Source organism: Trachemys scripta, chromosome 3 (assembly GCF_013100865.1).
Source record: "Trachemys scripta elegans isolate TJP31775 chromosome 3, CAS_Tse_1.0, whole genome shotgun sequence".
NCBI lineage: Eukaryota > Metazoa > Chordata > Testudines > Emydidae > Trachemys > Trachemys scripta.
The window spans coordinates 177,937,140-177,957,740 of record NC_048300.1 but is presented as its reverse complement, the minus strand read 5'-3'; the positions used below and the strand labels follow the sequence as shown (position 1 = coordinate 177,957,740).

The following is a 20,601-nucleotide window of genomic DNA, read 5'->3' as shown; positions in this document are numbered from 1 at the left end:
ATTCTGAGATCACATCCAAATGCCCCTTTCTGGGCAGGTAAGCACAAACAACATGCTGCAAGACAAAAAAGTTCGCTCTAGACTTTTGCATACAAGTATATATGGAACACAAATTTTCTAAAATCTTATGGTACACATTCTTTAGTTCATTTCAACCCTCATAAACGTGTTAATCTTTAAAAAGCCACATTGAATTGGACCAGTGCTCCATCATCTCTGGTATCCTGTCTGTGATAGTGACTGGTACCAGCTGCTTCAATAGAAGGTTCAAGAAACCATGTAGAGGGTTATTATGATACTCACAGAGGAAGTCTCTTCCTACCTCCCATTAGAGGTTGGCTTATGATTGAGGCATGAGTGTTTATATCCATTCCAAAATTAAGGAATAGCAAGACGTCAAAGCTTCTCCGTTACGATGGAAAAAAATGTCCTGGACAGTGAAGAATCTGTTGCCTTTCAAGACAGTTCACCTAAAGGATACAAAAGGGGAAAGTTGAAGTCATCCTAGTCCTCCAATGGACTTACTAGGTATCTAAGGACTTCACATTGCACCTGAAGAATATACCTGATCTCTTAAAGCTGGGGGATGCATCTTTCATCCGGACCTGAAACACCTACAGTTAACACCCTGGCCATCAGAAAAGAAGTGTAGTTCAGTATAGATTGTCCATTAACTTCTGATACAATTTGATATCCAGACAGAACTCAACCAGGGTATTTCATTTATTGATCTGGTCAAATTTATGTTTCTGGTGTGAGGGGAAATGGAAACCTTTGTTTGTGCAGTGCCCAGCACAAATGGACCCTGACCTTTAGATGCTGTTATCATAATCATAATAGTACAAATAACCAGAATAATTACTTCAGTTTCAGTCAAATCAACATATATTTAAAAATGTAAAAAACAAAACAAAACCCAAATAACAAAAAACACAACTTGTGCTTAAAATTAGGCCTATGTTCAGCATCTTGCAGTTCCTATGTGACCAAGTCACTTGTCCTCTCCATGTTACCTGCACAATTTGGGGCTCCCAACCCCATCCCAGGGCCCAGTGGCCCTCTGTGGGCTAACGGGACGTTGTCCCAGTGACAGAGCCTTTGTCACATGGTAGATATTCTTAAACATGTACATATATTCATTAGCAATTAACAATCAACAGAATACACATGCCAAGCATCTAATGTTCAACTCTCCCAATAAAGCAGACAGAGTCTCCAGATGGCCAATCAGGATCCGATCTTGTCCGTGGCTCCATCTTCTACACAATCTAGTCATGCAGGGGTTAAAAAATCCTAGCAGCTTTGGTCTTGAGCTGTATCCCAGAATTAAGTTCCAATGAGCTTGTTCTCTGACCCTCATTATATAGTTAAAATGAGGATTTCTTTTATCTATGCCTTAACCAGTTATTTTACTTAAATTGTAGTTATGCAAAAAAACCCACTAACTATACAGAGCTCTACATGCTTAAGACCACCTACTCATTAGCTTTTGTATTTTTCACAGTTAGTAATAACTTCTCAAGAACTACGTATCTTTACGCCTCATTAGTGAGATATACACTTGCAACAGCAAAACCTCCTATTTTTTATTATCAGGAAGAAGCTACAGAAACTCAAGGTTAGCTTGTCCATTTGCTCCCTATTCTCAGGACTTTGTGAATATATATCTATCCCTGTTAGTAATGGTGCAGCTGATACTTTTCTATCTGCCTACGTCAAGGTGAATTCTCCTGACTCTATAGTTTTTTGTTTTCAACTTATGGTGGCTGCTGGTTATGTTAAGTCCATACACAAGATGGCTGTGAGTCAAGTCCAGGCTCTCATTACATTCTGTGCTTCAGTTTCTGATCTATAAAGGGGGAGTATCAGAGTAGCAACCGTGTTAGTCTGTATCCGCAAAAAGAACAGGAGTACTTGTGGCACCTTAGAGACTAACAAAAGACATCATCTTCCTTTCCAAATGCAAGCAGATGGACATCATACCAAAAGGACTAAAGGTAATAAATTTGTTAATCTCTAACAAGTACTCCTGTTCCTTTTTTAAAGGGGGAGTAGTTATCCAACCTCTACTATTGGGTGTTCTGAGGTTTACCTCAGTAATTTTTGGAAAGTGCTGTGAGAGTCTTAGAGGATATAAAAGTGCGTATATCTGTTTTGTTTTGGTCAAGTAGCCATAACTGCTGCTTATCATCCTGATAGACATTCTCTCATTGTTTCCTTGTGTTCCTCCTGTCCATATGTCTGTCTCTGTCTGTCTCTCTCTCTCTGGTCTTGTATCTGTAAACTCTTTGTGGTGGGATCCATCTCTTTGTTCTGTAGTGGTAAAGCACCTAGCACAGTGGAGCCCTGATCGTCTGGATTCTACCACAATGCAAATAACAAGTAATAATTTTCTCTTCAGTATTTCAATCCCATTTCCTTTTCTTTCCTTCTTTATTTCCCTTTTTTCAATGCAGCTGCCTCACTGCACTTCATCCCTTTTTCTTTTTAGGAACAATTTTTTTTTCTCTCAAAGAAATAGAGATGTCCCCTTCATCACAAGATAATTATATCTAACATGGGAGATTATTTCACTGAAATGTTAAATATAAAAGTGTTTTAATGGTTCTCATCTATGGGGTACATGTAGATAGGTAAAGGAACCTGATGTTTCCTACTTTGAAAACAAATAATAGAATCATTAAAGATTAGGGTTGGAAGACCTCAGGAGGTCCAACTCCCTGCACAAACCAGGACCAACCCCAACTATGGTTTATGGCTTGGCTTATCCTGAATATTAATTTTATATAAAAATGACTTCATTTATCTGGGTGTTTCCTTATTATTTAAGAATTTTCTATTCCATTTAAGTTATTATGTAAGTATACATTAATTCAAACTAATTTCCTTCTTCCTCCATAAGATAGAATCAACAAAACTTTTTTTTTTTAACTTAATTACATCTGAGTGGATAAACCAAATTATGAGGAAAAATATTAAATAAGTTAGTTTTTTTTCAAAGGCACAGAATTCATGTTGGCCTATAAAAATAATTCTGTGTGTTCCTTATCAGTTTTTGCAGAGATCTCCAAAAAACAACTTCTAATTGCATAATTCAGGTGCTACAGTTGAACAGTTAATAACTGATTCACTTTCTTGATATTAAGAAGTTTTATTCTTTTTAGTGGAACATTTGCTATTACTGAACTGTATAGCTCGGCAAACCATGCTTTTATTCTCATGAATAATTAGGGCCACCGCTAACTAATTGGGTTTCTCCATGACTGAACTGGAAAAAAGTGGTAAAAGTGACTGAAAATGCAGTTCTGATTCCCCAACCCACCTTTTTTGTATTTTAGAAGTGGTAGACTGATGTTCATTCAGACTAACTTAGAAGTTAAATTCTCAAATATGGCATAAAACCCAGAATCTTGGCTGGTCTTTATATACAAGTACAGTCAAATAACCACAACAAAGGGTGGGCCTATGGGTATGCTTCTCTCTCTTTCTTTTCCTAACCCAATCAGAGACCGCTGATGGCATTCTAGGGAAGGACTTCTAGGGGGAGGCATTGTCTCTACATTTTAGTATGTGTGATGCGCTCTCTCCAATCCCATACAGATTTTTTCTGTTACCCATGTGAGCGAGGAGGTGAACTTCTACATGTGGGGTGAAGACTGCCAGATGTTTTGGTTTATGTTAATTTAGCTTTGGTTGTGTTCATATTCACCTATTTGAGGGCAATTATACTTCTATGTTTGCAGCCATACTTTGATCGTAAATATAGATTTTTGTATAAATTTGGATTATTTAAAACTAAAAAAAGCATGCAGAGGAGACATTTCATAGAAGATACATTGATTCCCTTCAGTAATGTGAGCCTTGAGCATCTGTTTTGTCTGTTTGTCCCACTAAGATCTCTCCACTTTCTTCAGCACTGTATACATGGAGTATATGCCTTGATTTAATCCTTAAGGCCATTGCCCTCCTTCTTCAAATCCCTCCTCCAGACCCACTTTGGTTGTGTCCCTTACATGAAACAGCTCAGCAACTATGGCTAAATTGTGTAGCAGTTGAAGACATCAGATTTTATTTACTAGATAATGACTTGGAATAGTTGGGAGCCATCAAATTGTGCAATGCCTAGCCTGCGTAATATTGAATTAGCTGCCCCTCCCCCCCTTTTGACCACATTAATTTTAAACTTTATTCGATTATAAACGCTTTGGGGCAGGGCCCATGTCTGTATATTTTGAAGACTTTAAATTGAACCATAGGCTTTGTGCTGACTTATGCACTCCACACCATAATGATCAGACTGGTGCATTCTTAAAATCGATTGATTGCTTGTCACATTTCTGAGATCCAAGGTTACTAGATACACTGCAGAAATATTGATGGATTCACGCTAAAACGTATATATAAACATTTGTCATTTACATATGCATTCAGTAATCTAAATGCACATGCTGTATCTAATTATTAAAATCTCCTCAATGGGGATTTATGTGCCTGTAGAGAGGGCAGAATGTTGCAGATTAAACCTGCCATGTGTGTATAACAGTGACTGTTCCCCATGCTAACTAGTCATGGATTTTTAAGCAGTATTTTCCTCCTCAGAAAGTAGTAATGATGATCAGACTTAGCTATGGCTACACTTTAACTGCTACAGCGGCACATCCACATCACTGTAGCACTTTAGATGGGAGGGTTCTCCTGTCACTGTCGTTCATCCATCTCCCCAAGAGGCAGTAGCTAGGTCAATGGAAGAAGTCTTCTGTTGACCTAGCACTGTCTACACTGGAGTTAGTAACTACGTTGCTCAGGGGTATGGATTTTTCACATACTTAAGCGATGCAACTGGGTTGACTTAACTCTTTACTGTAGATCTAAGTCACAATTGAAAGGGTTTTTTCCAATTAAATTCTAAATGGTTATGCTTGTAGTCTGAATAGTTACATAGGTGGACACAAACATGTGACTTGGACCAGATTTTCAGAAGTGTTCAACACACAACAGCTCCTATTAGGCACCTAAATAAGGAGGTAAGATTTTCAAAAGTGCCCAGCTCTCTTTGAGAACAGAGAGAGCTAAAGGGTGGCAAGCACTTCAGAAAATATAGGCCCACTTGTATGTGCTGAATCTTCTTGAAAATCTGACTCTTCAGTTATTAACAAAGCTAGCTCACATCTATCACAATTGCATCCTTTTAACTTGATACCTTCTTTCCCTCTCAGATGATATTACCAAATATTCCATATATATGAAGATGTCCACGTGGCAAATTGCATAGGCATGTGATAGAATACACAGGTTCTTGATGCCTCCTTCACTGTGCACGATATAAGATGAAAGGTTGTTTTAAAGACGATAATTTTTTGATGCATTTTACTACTTGAGAAATAGTATGTAGTCATGCATTAAACACTTATTCGTACTTGGTACAATGTCAGCAATTTTAATCTATCATTTCTGATTATTCAGGTTTTGTTTTTTTTTTTTTTTAACACAAAACATTGCTAGATTAACTTCCTGGAGTCCCTGGAAGGGTTGTGTTTGTGTAATTTTTCCTCAAGCTTTTTGACATTGTGTGCTATTTTTGGCAAAGCTTAAAAGCAGCAGCGGTGCACGGAAGTGTGCCCCTAAATACTGCATTAAATGTTTCAATAAATTTAAATGTCTCAATGTCTATGTTTCATTCAATGTGCTCAAGTCCTAATTTTTTTCCCTAATTTAGGTGTTTAGTGTCTTAATTTAGGTCATTAGTATCACGGGTCACCCAGCTAAGATATTTGGTAACTAGTATGTGCTTCTGGGTGTCACAGACCATTAGTCAGCTAACGGTGAAATCATGTAAAACTTTGTCACATGATGGAGTTTCTGTTAAAAGTTTGACAATCAAAAAAGTATAATAAATCACTGTTGTATTGCACTTGACTTTTCTGTCAAATATAGAAAGTTTTATTTTTATATATATACTATATATATAAAGTAACTTGTTTGAATTTTTTACAGAAGTTTGTAATGTTCTTTTTCTGTTTATTTAGGTGCTGTTTACAACTTATTGTTGACTGCCCCAGTGCTATCCAAGAGGAGCTAGATCTCATTCGTGCTCTTAGCTATCTTGAAGAATTTGGTCTGACAATCTTGCCATTACAAGGTACAATGTATTACTTATATCCTTTATGTAATTGCTTGGTGGAACATGACCCACAGTTCATTAGCTGAAATTGTGCATATCTTTAACATGAGTAATCCCAGTGAAGTTAATAAGACTCCATATGTACATACATTTTACTCTTGTGCATAAGTGCTTTGCTGCGTAAGAGTCTTAATATGCTTTCAGTTTGTAAAAGCACTTTGGGAATCCTTTGAGAGGGAAAGACACTGTTTAAATGTAATCTGTTTTCATGAAACTATTTTGAAAAAGTGAGAATTTTAATCATCATTCCACTGACTGCAGTGGAAAGTACACCTCTGAAATGATGCCCAGAATATTCATACAACATTAATTACCTCGAAAACAACCTTTGAGAGTCCTTTTTTTTTCTTATTCTGCAGGGAGTTGCTGTTGAAAAAAGAATAATTTTCTTTCTTAAGCAGATTGCTGTATGGTTTCATATATTCCTATAAAACAAATTGACAGTCAAGGTCAACATTTGCAGTAGATTTCCTTTGGAGAACTCTTGATTTAAAATTGTAAATAGTTTTTTTGTGTTTCCCATTTTTTTTAAAGTGGTGTGGAGTTTGCTTTTGTTTTTCCATTGCGAATATTTTTTTAAAAGCTAAATGAAATGGATATGTTTCCATAGGAAAAGCATAAGAACTTCCTATGGCACAGGGTTGAAGGATAAAAAGGCTAGTTGCTAAACATTTCTGTATTCTGCAGTTGAATTCTTCTTCTTCAAGGTGAATTTATTTATTTCGTTCAGATTATAAAGGACCTTTCAGTGATATGCACGGTTCTCTTTTGCCTGTTTCACTTACTAAAACAGAATAATTAAAAAAAAATTGTATTGGAATATAGTTTTAATATCACCTGTAACATATCCAATTTGCCATAATTACTGTATGTGAAATGAAGCCTGTCATTTTTAATGGTACTGCTTTATCCTTCTCTCTTCAAAATCTTTCGGATAAATTAATCTAGTAAAGGAATAAAAATCTGTTTTAAAGTTTTCATACAGCTGCAAGAAGTTTATCCAAGCTAGATGTTATCGTACAGTAATTGAAATATTTTAAAGATGACATTAAAATAGCATTAAGAGTGAGACAGTATTTAGTGCATAAAGGGAAGGAAAGAATTAAAGTTGTGGGTTTACATTCTTAGTGTACTCCATGCTTGGGAATTGCAGTATACTTTATCAGAACCTCTCAGAACAGTGGAGAGAGGAACACACACACACACACACACACACACCACCCCCCATCTCCCTCCTCCCTTCCCTCCCAATCCTGTGCAGTATCATCTTGCTCAGTAGGATGTTAGTGTGCTCTCACAACCTTTCTCAGAATTTCTCTGTGGCTATGAGCCTAACCTTTAGGGTTATTTTACTTATACCGTTTTGTCTTTTAATTTCATTAGCTTGGCTTTTTTTTATACTAACTCCAGGTCTTGTGTTTCCCCCGTCCCAACTGAACAGTCATCTCTAGTTAATTGCCAAAATGTGTATGAGTCTTGCAGTATATTTTATATATATTAAAATAGTTGATCATATCTGTACTTCTGGATGTCATCTTCCTCCTCAAATAATCTTACCAAATTTCATTTCCTCTCTCCATATCAGATCTTCTTGAGACAATGGCTCCTGACTCTGCTTTCATCCATAAAGATTTCTTTATTTTTTCACCTCTTTTTTTCTTCTTCCGCTGTGCTTCTTTTAGTTTAGTTTCTTTTTCATGTTTTCATTATTAGTTTCCCAATCATCTCTTTCAGTTTGTTTTTCTCTAGCTTTTGTTACATCTTCTTTTCTTTTAATACTTTTCTCAGTCTTTGTCTTCTGTTCCCACTAATCATTCATGTCCACCTTTGCTTGCCCATACTCTTTAAACTGAGTTTAGATGACCTTGAACTAATGAAAACTGACTAAATTGATCAAGTCCCCAAAGGTCACATTTGGGACCATCTTAGCCCTTCAAGAGTTTGACAGGAGATTTTTAGTGTTGCATGATGCCATAGATTGAAAAAAGTCTATCTTAAATGCAAGACCCTGCGTCTAATACTAGCTTGCAAAATACTCATGATACTTTATCATCCCAGCTTAAAAAATATTAGTTGCCTGATTTTTTTATTATTTTGTTTTGTTTTTTAAATACTGGGGTAAGTGAGCTAGTAGAATTTTGCAAGGCTCTATTAAAGGTATCCCAAAGGAAATATACTGGGAGCAGAAGTAGTAAATGATTTTGTAGTGTAGAAGCTGCCTGAACAGCATTCTATCATCGTGTGCCAAGAAACACTCTTTCCACCCTGGAGGGTGGTTCAAATGTTTAAAAACATTTACAGATATCCTTGTTGTGGTTCTAAAATGCTAACTTTAAGACATTATTTAGTTTGATTATCCATCCATCCGGCTGTACCACAAATTTGGACCAAATAAAAGTGTGTGTGTGATTTTTTTTTTTTTTTTTTTTGTTTAATCCCACCTGTCCTTTGTTAGAATATTCATCCACCATCTATTGCTATAGTAGCTGAGTGCATCTTATGAATCACAGAATCATAGAAGATTAGAGTTGGAAGAGACCTCAGGAGGTCATCTAGTCCAACCTCCTGCTCAAAGCAGGACCAACTCCAGCTAAATCATCCCAGCCAGGGCTTTGTCAAGCCGGGCCTTAAAAACCTCTAAGGATGAAGATTCCACCACCTCCCTAGGTAACCCATTCCAGTGCTTCACCAACCTCCTAGTGAAATACTGTTTTCTAATATCCAACCTAGATCTCCCCCACTGCAACTTGAGAACCTTGCTCCTTGTTCTGTCATCTGTCACCACTGAGAACAGCCTAGCTCCATCCTCTTTGACTTCCTGAGGTCTCTTTCAACCCTAATCTTCTATGATTCTTTGGACCCCTCCCCCCCCTTCAGGTATAGAATCATATAATATCAGGGTTGGAAGGGACCTCAGGAGGTCATCTAGTCCAACCCCCTGCTCAAAGCAGGACCAATCCCAGGTACTTGAAGGCTGCTATCAAATCCCCCCTCATTCTTCCCTTCTGCAGACTAAATAAGCCCAGTTCCCTCAACCTCTCCTCATAAGTCATGTGCCCCAGCCCCCTAATCATTTTCGTTGCCTTCCGCTGGATTCTCTCCAATTTGTCCACATCTTTTCTGTAGTGGTGGGCCCAAAACTAAGCACAATACTCCAGATGAGTTTGCTTTAAAGAAGAAGAAAAAAAAAAATCCCTCCTGTCTTCCTTCCCTGCCAACAAGAAGTAGGATTGGGGCCCTCGTCTGTTCTCCCTTCTCCTTTAATGAATCAGTTTCTACATTATTTGAACATGACTGGGCAGTAAGGATTGAGAGCCACTGAGAGGAGGATTGAGAGCTTCCAAAGTTCCTGCCTTGACTCTTGTGCTGATCTGGCCAGTATTAACAGTCGTTCACTTTAACGAGCTATACAATTCACCCTTGTTTTTTATCTTCTCAGTCTCAAGAAGACTAACATATTTTACAAATGCAGTCTTGTGTTCAGCTCTTGAGTCCCTGATATATACATAAAACATAAAAATAACCTTGTTGAATTTATTTGTATGAGAAACAAAATTGCCCTTCTGAATTAATGGCTTTAAAAATTAATGACATGATTATAAAGCTTTTAGGACTTTTAAATATTGTATGTGAAAATTGCTTAAAAACTTTTTTACACTTTTAGGGTAGAGGGCCAAGTTCAAACATTAAGTTCTTAATTTTGTGGTTTTTTTTTTTTTTTTACTCTGAAGGGGTGCTGTTTACCGTGTTTCAATCTTAAAAAGGGACTCCTTGTATCTTTTAAACTTTATTTGGTAGTTCCATTTAGATTAAGGATGTGATCCTTCTTTCAGTTATACTGTTGTACATCAAGGCTAATTATTGAAGTGAGTAGGGTTACACCAGTGTAGAACTGGTGTAAATTATTGCCTATTCAGGCCCATAAATCCATTAGTTTTTACCTCTAAGTTCTGGGCTAAATTCTGTTCTGTTATGTCAGTGTAATATTTTAATGCAAGTTGAGTTAGTTACAATTTGTACTGGTGTATAGGCAGTTCAATTAAAATCTTGGGGTGTGATTTTACCAAAAAAGTCAACGTTGACCAAATTGCACTTAAGTAAGTGGTAGAACTCCAAAGTTAGGCCAATAATGAATACATCTGAAAGTCCCCATCTTTGATATTTATGAAACTACAATATTGGCTTGGTGTGTGGTATTACTTTTAATTAGAACGAGAAATACTCTGACAAATTTAACTGGTGCAATCAGTAAATGCAAAGATTTTAATGGTGCCCACTAATGTGTTGTGTTACAGAACCTACAAAAAAAATCTGTACTTTTGTTATGTTTCTTGTCTTAAATCTTTACTCTGCTTGACTTTTAGAAGTTTACCATTTGATTTCCAGAGGCCCCTTATGAAATTTGCAACACATGGCGGCTTTTATGTTGTTCTTATTGATATGTCTGTCTGATGGAGATTTTTCTAATATAAATATAATATGCTAATATTGATTTTTTTCCCTGCATATATTAATTTCCTGCTCATTTAATTTAGAATTAAGTAGGGAGGTTTGATGGCTAGTACTCTGTATGTTCTCTTCATAGCTTGTCCAGTAATATGAAACAGACGCATTTTTTAGAGTGGGAAGCTTGCTCAAAACAATTTTGAGCTATAAAAATATACATTTTAGTTTTATATTACGGTGTATAGTTTATATAAAACTATAAATTTTCATTGTGTTAAACACTTTATAGACTATCAGCATTAAAATATGCAATGTAGTAATTGTTTGCAATTCCTGTTAAAATGTGCCTCTGAAGTCCTAATGTAAATTGCAAGTTTTTCAGGACAGGGGAGATGTATTTTATGTGTTTGTGAAGGACCTTCTGCACAGATAGTCCTCATTAAATTAAAACAAATAATTATACTACCTTAGAAAACGGGGTGTTTTGTTTATGCGGCATGAGTAAGTGTGCCTGCATTTAAAAAAAAGTTATACATATAAATTAGAGAAAGTTTGCGCATATAATCTCCCTTTAACATATTGTATTTTCTTTTAAACAGTGCGTTTATGTTCTGATCGACTCAGCCTCATCAAGGACTGTATTGCTCAGTTGCCCACAAACTACAAACAGTCTGCCAAGCTCCTGGGACTTGCAGATTTACTGAGAGTTGCAGGTAAACTGTTGTAAATGTTAAACTGCAATGCAAGATATGTGTTATGCACAAGGGCATTTGAGTTAATCATCAGGATGTACTCAAGGATGTCACTAAAATGTCCTCTGGAGGAGCAGTCTTCAAGGAAGACTGACCTATTTTACAGATGATCTTGTATTCAGCTGTTGCGACCTTCTTTAATACATAAAATTTAACAACAGTCCTGTTCATGTAAGAGAAGAAAAGTTGTGTGTCACGTAAACTTCAGTGTAACAACGTGATTTATCTACAGTTGACTTATCATATTTTTATGCTGAAGGTAATGTTTTAGGACTGAATGCTTATTTAAGGTGTTGAACGTCTTGCAGGATTGGACCTGCAGTACAATAGCTGTTCCAAATTGAATTTTCTGCTTTTTCAGAAAAGGAAGGCAGTGAATTTGGCATGTTCCCCCAGACTTCTCTGCTGAAGTGTTTTCAACACTCTAATTATGTTTAATGCTAATAATACCTAGAATTTCTATATAACTCTTTTCACGCATAGCTCAATATAGGTGTTGCTATTGGTATTTTGGAGGCATCACTAGAGATTCTATGGTTAGAACTGTGTTGAAGTTTTGGGTGTTGGTTGGGAAAACTAATCTTCCTCCCTGGCTACCATATACATCTTGCCTCCCACCCCCTAAACCAAATCACTGATTTTCCTTTTTCATGTCAGTATTACCTCTTGCATATAGTTTATGCTAAATACTTGTTTAGTTTCTGTTTATGTTTACAAGGTTATTGGTGTGCATAAAACATATTTTCTCCAGACTTTGAATGTGAGGCGTGTGACCAGCATGTGTTCTGAGATGGCTTACATAAAGTCTCATGCATCTTGTTGACTTTCTTTATCACTAATGTCTGTATACTAATGAGAGAAGTATGGGGAATAAGTAGAATGAACTTGAAATGCTAGTAAATGAACACAACTATGACCTAGTTGGTATCACGGAGACTTGGTGGGATAATACACATGACTGGAATATTGGCATAGAAGGGTACAGGTTGCTCAGGAAGGGCAGGCAGGGAAAAAAGGGAGGAGGTGTTGCCTTATATATTAAAAATGTACACACTTGGACTGAGGTTGAGATAGAAATAAGAGACAGACTTATTGAAAGTTTCTGGGTAAGGATAAAAGGGGTAAAAAACAAGGGTGATATCACGGTAGAGGTCTACTACAGACCACCAAACCAGGAAGAAGAGGTGGATGAGGGTTTTTTTTAAACAACTAAAAATCATCCAAAGCACAGGACTTGGTGGTGATGGGGGACTTCAACTACTTATACATCTGTTGGCAAAATAACGCAGCAAGGCACAGATTATCCAACAAGTTCCTGGAATGTATTGGAGACAATTTTTTATTTCAGAAGGTGGACAAAGCTACTAGAGGGGAGGCTGTTCTAGATTTGATTTTTACAAATAGGGAAGGAACTGGTTGAGAATTTGAAAGTGGAATGCAACTTGGGTGAAAGTGATCATGAAATGACAGAGTTCATGATTCTAAGGAATGGTAGGAGGGAGAACAGCACAATAAAGACAATGGATTTCAAGAAGGCAGACTTTAGCAAACTCAGGGACTTGGTAGGTAAAATCCTGTGGGAACCAAGTCTAAGGGGAAAAACAATTGAAGACAATTGGCCGTTTTTCAAAGAGAGATATTAAGGGCACAAGAGCAAACTATCCCACTGCGTAGGAAAGATTGGAAGTATGGCAAGTGACCACACAGGCTTAACCAGGAGATCTTCAATGATCTAAAATTCAAAAAAGAGTCGTACAAAAAGTGGGAACTCCGTCAAACTACAAAGGATGAATATAAACAAATAACACAAGTATGTAGGGACAAAATTAGAAAAGCCAAGGCACAAAATGAGATCAAACTAGCTAGAGACATAAAAGGAAACAAGAAAACATTCTACAAATACATGAGAAGCAAGAGGAAGACCAAGGACAGAGTAGGCCCGTTACTCAATGAGGGGGGGAAAGACGACAACAGAAAATGTGGAAATGGCAGAGGTGCTTAATGACTTCTTTGGTCTGGTTTTTACCAAGAAGGTTGGTGGCGATGGGACATCTAAAATAGTGAATACCGGTGAAAATGAGGTAGGATCAGAGTCTAAAATAGGGAAAGAACAAGTTAAAAATTACTTAGACAAGTTAGATGTCTTCATGTTGCCAGGGCCTGATGAAATGCATCCTAGAATACTCAAGGAGCTGACTGAGGAGATATCTGAGCCATTATAAATTTATCTTTGAAAGGTCATGGAAGATGGGAAACATTCCAGAAGACTGGAAAAGGGAAAATATAGTGCCCATCTATAAAAAGGGAAATCAGGACAACCTGGGGAATAACATACCAGTAGCGTAGCTGCGGGGGTGGGGAAGCGGGGCAGCGGCCGCTCACCCACTGAGCACAAGTGGTGCCTTGTCAATTTCGTGGCGCCTTTTTAATTTTTACTCACCCGGAGGGAAGAGGGGGAGCGATTTAAAATTTAAAAAAAAAAGGCGCCACCCGCTGCGGCGCTTTTACTCATCCGGCGGCGCTCCGGGTCTTTGGAGGCCCTTCGCCGGCGGGACCTTCACTCGCTCCACAGGTCTTTGATGGCATTTTGGCGGTGGGTCCTTCAGTGCTGCCGAAGGCACCTGTAGCGAGTGAAGGGCCCGCTGCCGAAGACCCAGAGCGCTGCCGGGTGAGTAAAAGCGCTGCAGCGGATGGCGTCTTTTTTTTTTTTTTTTTTTTTTTTTAAATCGCTCCCCCTGTTCCCTCCACCTGGCTACGCCACTGTTACAGACCAGTCAGCTTAACTTCTGAACCCAGAAAGATAATGGAGCAAATAATTAAGCAATCAGTTTGCAAACATCTAGAAGATAATAAGGTGATAAGAAACAGTCAGTATGGATTTGTCAAGAACAAATTATATCAAACCAATCTCATTGCTTTCTTTGACTGGGTAACCAACCTTCTGGTTACAGGGGAAGTGGTAGGTGTGCTATATCTTGACTTTAGTAAGGCTTTTGATACTGTCTTGCATAACCTTCCCATAAACAAACTAGGGAAATACAACAAAATGATCTGGAAAAATTGGAGAAATGGGCTGAAGTAAATAGGATGAAATTCAATAAGGACAAATGCAAAGTATTCCACTTAGAAAGGAACAATCAGTTGCAACATACAAAATGGGAAATGACTGCCTAAGAAGGAGTACTGAGGTAAGGGATCTGGGGGTCATAGTGGATCATAAGCTCAATATGAGTCAACAATGTAATGGTGTTGCTAGAAAGCAAATATCATTCTGGGATGTATTAGCAAGAGTATTGTAAACAAGACACAAGAAGTAATTCTTCTGCTCTACTCCGCGCTGATTAGGCCTCAACTGGAGTATTGTGTCCAGTTCTGGGCGCCACATTTCAGGAAAGTTGTAGACAAATTGGAGAACGTCCAGAGAAGAGCAACAAAAATGATTAAAGGTCTAGAAAACATGACCTATGAGGGAAGATTGAAAAAATTGGGTGGTTTAGTCTGGAGAAGAGAAGACTGAGTGGGGACATGAAAACAGTACATAAAAGGTTGTTACAAGGAGGAGGGAGAAAAATTGTTCTTCTTAACCGCTGAGGATAGAGGACAAGAAACAATGGGCTTAAATTGCAGCAAGGGTGATTTTAGGTTGGACATTAGGAAAAACTTCCTAACTGTCAGAGTGGTTAAGCACTGGAATAAATTGCCTAGGGAGGTTGTGGAATCTCCATCATTGGGGATTTTTAAGAGCAGGTTGGACGAACACCTTTCAGGGATAGTCCAGATCAGGGGTCGGAAACCTTTCAGAAGTGGTGTGCCGAGTCTTCATTTATTCACTCTAATTTAAGGTTTTGTGTGCCAATAATACATTTTAACGTTTTTAGAAGGTCTCTTTCTATAAGTCTATAATATATAACTAAACTATTGTTGTATGTAAAATAAATAAAGTTTTTAAAATGTTTAAGAAGCTTCGTTTAAAATTAAATTAAAATGCAGATCTTGTCAGTTTAGTGTGATCCTTGCCCTTGCTTTTCCTTGCTGAGTTTCCCAATGTCTGGTACGTATTTGGATACGTTAAACTGCACACAGGCTTCTGAGTTAACCGACTCCGAGAGGGACAGAGGACAGATTTCATGTTTGAAAATACCTGTTCACACAGGTATGTGGATCCAAATGCTGAAAGCACTGCAAACGCAATTTTCTTCAAACAGTTAAATTTCACTGGCAGGGACATCCAGCAGGTCAAAATAGAGGCGCCATGATCCCTCTCAGTAGCTTCAAGTGCACTCCGCAGATCTCCAAACTCTGATACCCACAATTCTGAGCTTTTTAACTGAATGAGTTGCATTTTGAAATCTTTAACACCCATCCACTGAAATACAGACAAATCCAAGTCGCTTTCGTTGAACTTTTCAGGTTTAATTAGAAAAGAAAGCATTGGGCCAAATTGCTGGAAATCTTGAAATGTGTCAGAAAATTCTGATTCCAGTTCTTGCATGTACATTCCAATCTCATAAAGATCCAGAACCATTTGCCCTGAACCCTGGAGACAGAGGTTGAGTTTGTTTAGGTGAACGGTGATGTCCGTTAGAAACATGAGTTTACAGACATTTGTCATCATCCAGTTCAGGGCAGTTTTGTCCTTTTTCCGACAAAAAGGCCTTGATTGCATCAAAACAGTTTACAACGCGCATCAAAACCTTGCCACGACTTAGTCACTGAATGTTGCTCTGACATGGAATGTCATTATAAGCACTGTCCATATCTTCTAACAGTGCTTTAAACGGTCTCTGAGTCAAAGCAGACCGAGCAACAAGGAAATTCACAATTTGCGCCATTCATTACACTATTTACACTGTATTCATCACATTATTAAGCTCTGAATTAGAAATTTTAGCATAAAGGTTTTCTTGATGGATGATACAGTGAAATTTGACTGTTGGGTGGCCAATTTGATCTTCAAGTAACTTTACAAATCCCTTGTGTTTTCCGACCATGGCAGGAGCACCATCTGTTGTCACACAAAATAATTTTCTGATGTCAACTCCTCGTTCTTCAAAATGGTTTACAAAACTTCCCACTATCTTCCCGCTTTGTTGTGCCATGCAGGGTTTTTAGGCAACAAAGTTCCTCTTGGATTTCATCGGAAGCACAATATCTTGCAATAACTGCCAAATGTGGAACATTGTTTATATCCACGCTCTCATCAACTGCACTGCTCCTAAGAAAGCACATGTACCCCTCAACTTACAGTGGGGAAAAAAAATCGCGACAGACAGCATGCTCAACGTCAAACGCGGTGTGCTGTTCCATGTGGCATGATAGTGATGTAAGCAGCAAATCAGGACTTAAAAATATCCAGTACAGTGGCGCTGGAACAATTTTTAAGGTGGGGGTGCTGAGCTGTGCCCCCTTTTGCCCCTGTCTGCATCTCTCACTGCCCGAGTCTGGGGCCAGAGGGCCACAGCTGGGGGCAGTTGCAGAGCCCCGGGCCAAGCCCAGGAGCAGAGTCCTGGGCTGACGGCCAGGATCCCAGGCCGGCAGTGGAGCCCCTGAACTGGTGGCCAGTACCCAGGCAGTGTGAGTGATACTGAAAATCAGCTCGCATGCTGCCTTTGGCACACATACCATAGGTTGCCTATCCCTGATCTAGATAATACTTAGTCCTGCCTTGAGTGCGGGGACCTGGACTTGATGACCTCTCGAGGTCCCTTCCAGTTCTGTGATTCTATGATCACCTTTTCAAAGAATACCTCATGATGCAAATGAAAATAAAATACTACATTTTATCAGTTAAATTAATAGAAATGCATCAGTCGTGAAGCATGCCATGTGATAGCACCAACCCTATTGCCCATTGTCTCGTAACATGCTCCTCCTGCCCCTTTCTCTGTTGCACTTTTAAACATTTATAATTCAAAATAATTTCTTGAATATTTACAAGTGCAGTGAGGAGCAGGGGGCATTGCATAGTGTCAGGGAAAAGATTGTGGGTGACTGAAAGTTATGGATGGCTGAACTGGATTGTGGATCCTAGGGGAGGTATAGAAGGGGTAACAGGAAGTACCATCCTGCTTTTTCAGTTTTCCTAACAATAATGTCATATAATGATAAGTTAGGGTAACCTAAACTGTATGTATTTAAAATAATTGTATGCATATGACTTTGTGAGAGTATATATGCATAGATGTACTCTCACACATATAAATAAGTAATAACCATTCCCTAGCTCATTCCAATAAATGACATGTAGATAAAATTAAATCTCTCCCTCTCCCCCTCTTTCTCCCCCCCCCCCAAGTCAAGGTTACAGCACTTTTTTTTTTTAACTGTATCACATTGCTTTTTCTATTGTCTACTCACTCACCTAAATGATAAGAGGAAGGAGAAGTACAACCAAAGGAATTTAGATAAAGATAAAAAAGAACATAGTGGATATTTCAGCCATTAGTAGGATTCTTTGTGCATTAATAAATGTTTTCACAGCACACCAGGCAACTCTCAGTGACTTTAGAGATAAAATCTCAAGTATAATAGTGATAGTCACTCCCAAGATAAATATGGAATTTCATGGAAATGAGTGTATTTTAAGAGGCTATCTCACTGAGCAAAACAGTGTGCTTTAACAGTTGCTGTGTCTCCTGGCTGAATAAATGTACAGAACTGTGTGTTCCCATGTTGTCATTAATAGGTTCCACTTCGTAATAGCAACAAAACACTTCAAGTGGATTATTTTGTATATAAAATCATTCTGCATTTGGCTTTATACTTTTATGTCACTGGAGGTTTAATGGAGATCTTTACCGTAGACCTCCGGTATGTTTTTCTAATGAATCCATGCCTACAATTAATACCTTAATTATTAATTTATCCACATTCATTTCTCATCAGCGTTGGAACTTGGTAACGTGCTCCAAAACACAACACTTGATTTTTAAGAAAAATCAGGATTAAGAACTTTTGTCTCTTGGGGAGCTACTCATTAGAAAGGAGCCTTAATTGTGTTTAAAAAACAAAACAAAACAAAAACACGACTTGAACAGGCTTTACATCCTGTACAGGAGAGGATAACAGTATGTGTTAGCACGTATGAAGTATTCCAGTGCATTACATTCTGAGTTTAAACATTAGTACTGTTTCAAATGGTTTTGTTATGATATTTATACCTTTAAACACTCAGAAAAGTTGTTGGAATTTGGAAACTGTTATAAACCTAAGGTCTGGATGACTCACAAAGAATGGGCGATTCACAGGATCGTATAAATTACCATAGCATATGAAACCGGTGATCCGTCTTGTCCAATCTCCTGTCAGGAACCAGCACAAACTGATTCAGAACAAGGTACAAGAAAATAGGCAGATGTAAAAAAAAAAATCCTTCTCCCTAACAAGGTCTCATCCTAATCCCTAATAGCTAGACAATGGTTTAAGGTTGAAATATTGAGACTTTAATTAAGTTATTTTATATCCCTTCAGGATTTTTGTTAATATTATTTGTTCTAACTGGATATTATCCATACACTGTCCAATCCTTCTTTTTTTTTTTTAAATCTTGCTAAATTCTTGACCTTGATAACATTATGTGGTAATGAGTTTCACAGTCTGATTATTCAAAGCTTGGATTTAAATCTGCCATTCACTAACTCTGATGTGCCTAGATATTGCAGCATTGACTTGAATGAAAGTTGTATGCCCTTGGATTGGGCTCTGCATCTCTTTTTAAAAATATGACAGGGCAAACGAGCTTTCGGCAATTCCATATAATTTTTACATGATCACAACAGCTTTAAAAACAACTAAAATTTGCTCTTTCGCCAGGACCTCACATCAAGTTTAAAGTCAGTTGATTTTTATGATCAAATTAATAAACCCTTGCAAAACAAAAAGAACAGGAGTACTTGTGGCACCTTAGAGACTAACAAATTTATTAGAGCATAAGCTTTTGTGGGCTACTGCCCACTTCTTCAGATGCATAAGAAGAGATTTAAATAAAAAGACGGATGCAGCCTTAACTATAGTGTGTAAATAGAGCCTCTCATGAACGTATCAATTAGGTTGTAAAGCAAGACATATAGAGCACTTTTGCATCTATCCTCTCTTTATTATTTTATTAGGTTGCCGTGTATCATTAATATGATGAATAGTTACTATAGATCTTTGTAGGTATAACAATATTAACAATGTTATTAGTCTCCTTCAAGTTATGCATTGTCACCTAAAGAGCAGCCCATGCATTCATATTATTTTAAGATATTTTAAAATCAAAACCTATTATTTGAATAATTTTCAGCTTGAAATAAAATGTACTTATCTTCCAAATTAATAGGTTTGGTTCTATGGTTCATTAACATTTTAAATAGCATCTATGAACCAAAGCTTTTATTCTGCACAGTAGGGTAAATAGTATGTGCTGTCTATGTTCCACCATTAAAAGAGAATGATTTGGGGAAAGATAGACACTAAGCCAGGTGTGGCATAAGATTCCCTGTACTGGCGTGTGGCAATGTTATGAGAACACACCACTCCAAGAGTAGCATGTTTTCAGAGAACAAGAGTTACAGGCAAGTCATGTATTCCTCATACTTCCTTTGGGCACTCTTATGGTCTTTCATCAGGTATCTTAAATCAATTAGTAAATCCTAATTAGGCTCACAACACCACCTCAGTAAAATAGGTAGGTAAGCAATATTTCCGTTTCACAGGTGGGCAAAGTAAGGGAGTCATGATGAGGTTTACAAGATGTCACTAATAAATCAGTGGCAAACTTGGGAATTGGAACTGGAGTCCTCATTCCCAGTAACAACGAATAATCTATTTTAGGTAATTATTTAGCCTTAAATTGTTGTATTTGATTGCACACTGGAACAAAAAAAGATTCAAAATACAAAATCAATCTTGGATAATTGCTTTTAATTACTGTTTGTTTACTGTTACTGAATGTTGTAAAAGGCTGTCTAGACATTGTTTTGTGCTGTCACATGTTGCAGGAGTTGCTTGATGAGACATTAATTTAAAAACAAAACAGAAACATTTTCCATTTAGTTTCTCATTAAGTTGACAGTAAAGTTTTTGGAAAAATGTAATTCTGGGAATGGGTGAACTTTTTCTAATTAAAAAAATGTTCTGAACCATTATCCAGAAGTCATACCTATTTTTGAAGCTTACCAAGTTCCTCAACTTTCTCATGTTGTTGCCCTTCCCAGTTTCAGCCAAAAGAATATATATCAA

General features: G+C 37.6%; 1 protein-coding gene across 1 annotated transcript in view; it reads left to right on the top strand.

Annotated features, from left to right (window-relative positions):
* The window catches only part of NBAS (NBAS subunit of NRZ tethering complex), a 343,164-nt gene that overhangs the window by 129,761 nt on the left and 192,802 nt on the right, over window positions 1-20,601 (top strand). Inside the window, exons 31-32 of the mRNA XM_034766908.1 lie at window positions 6,027-6,139; window positions 11,227-11,340. Of these exons, the coding sequence (XP_034622799.1) occupies window positions 6,027-6,139; window positions 11,227-11,340 (227 nt within the window). The remainder of the gene's footprint in view (window positions 1-6,026; window positions 6,140-11,226; window positions 11,341-20,601) is intronic.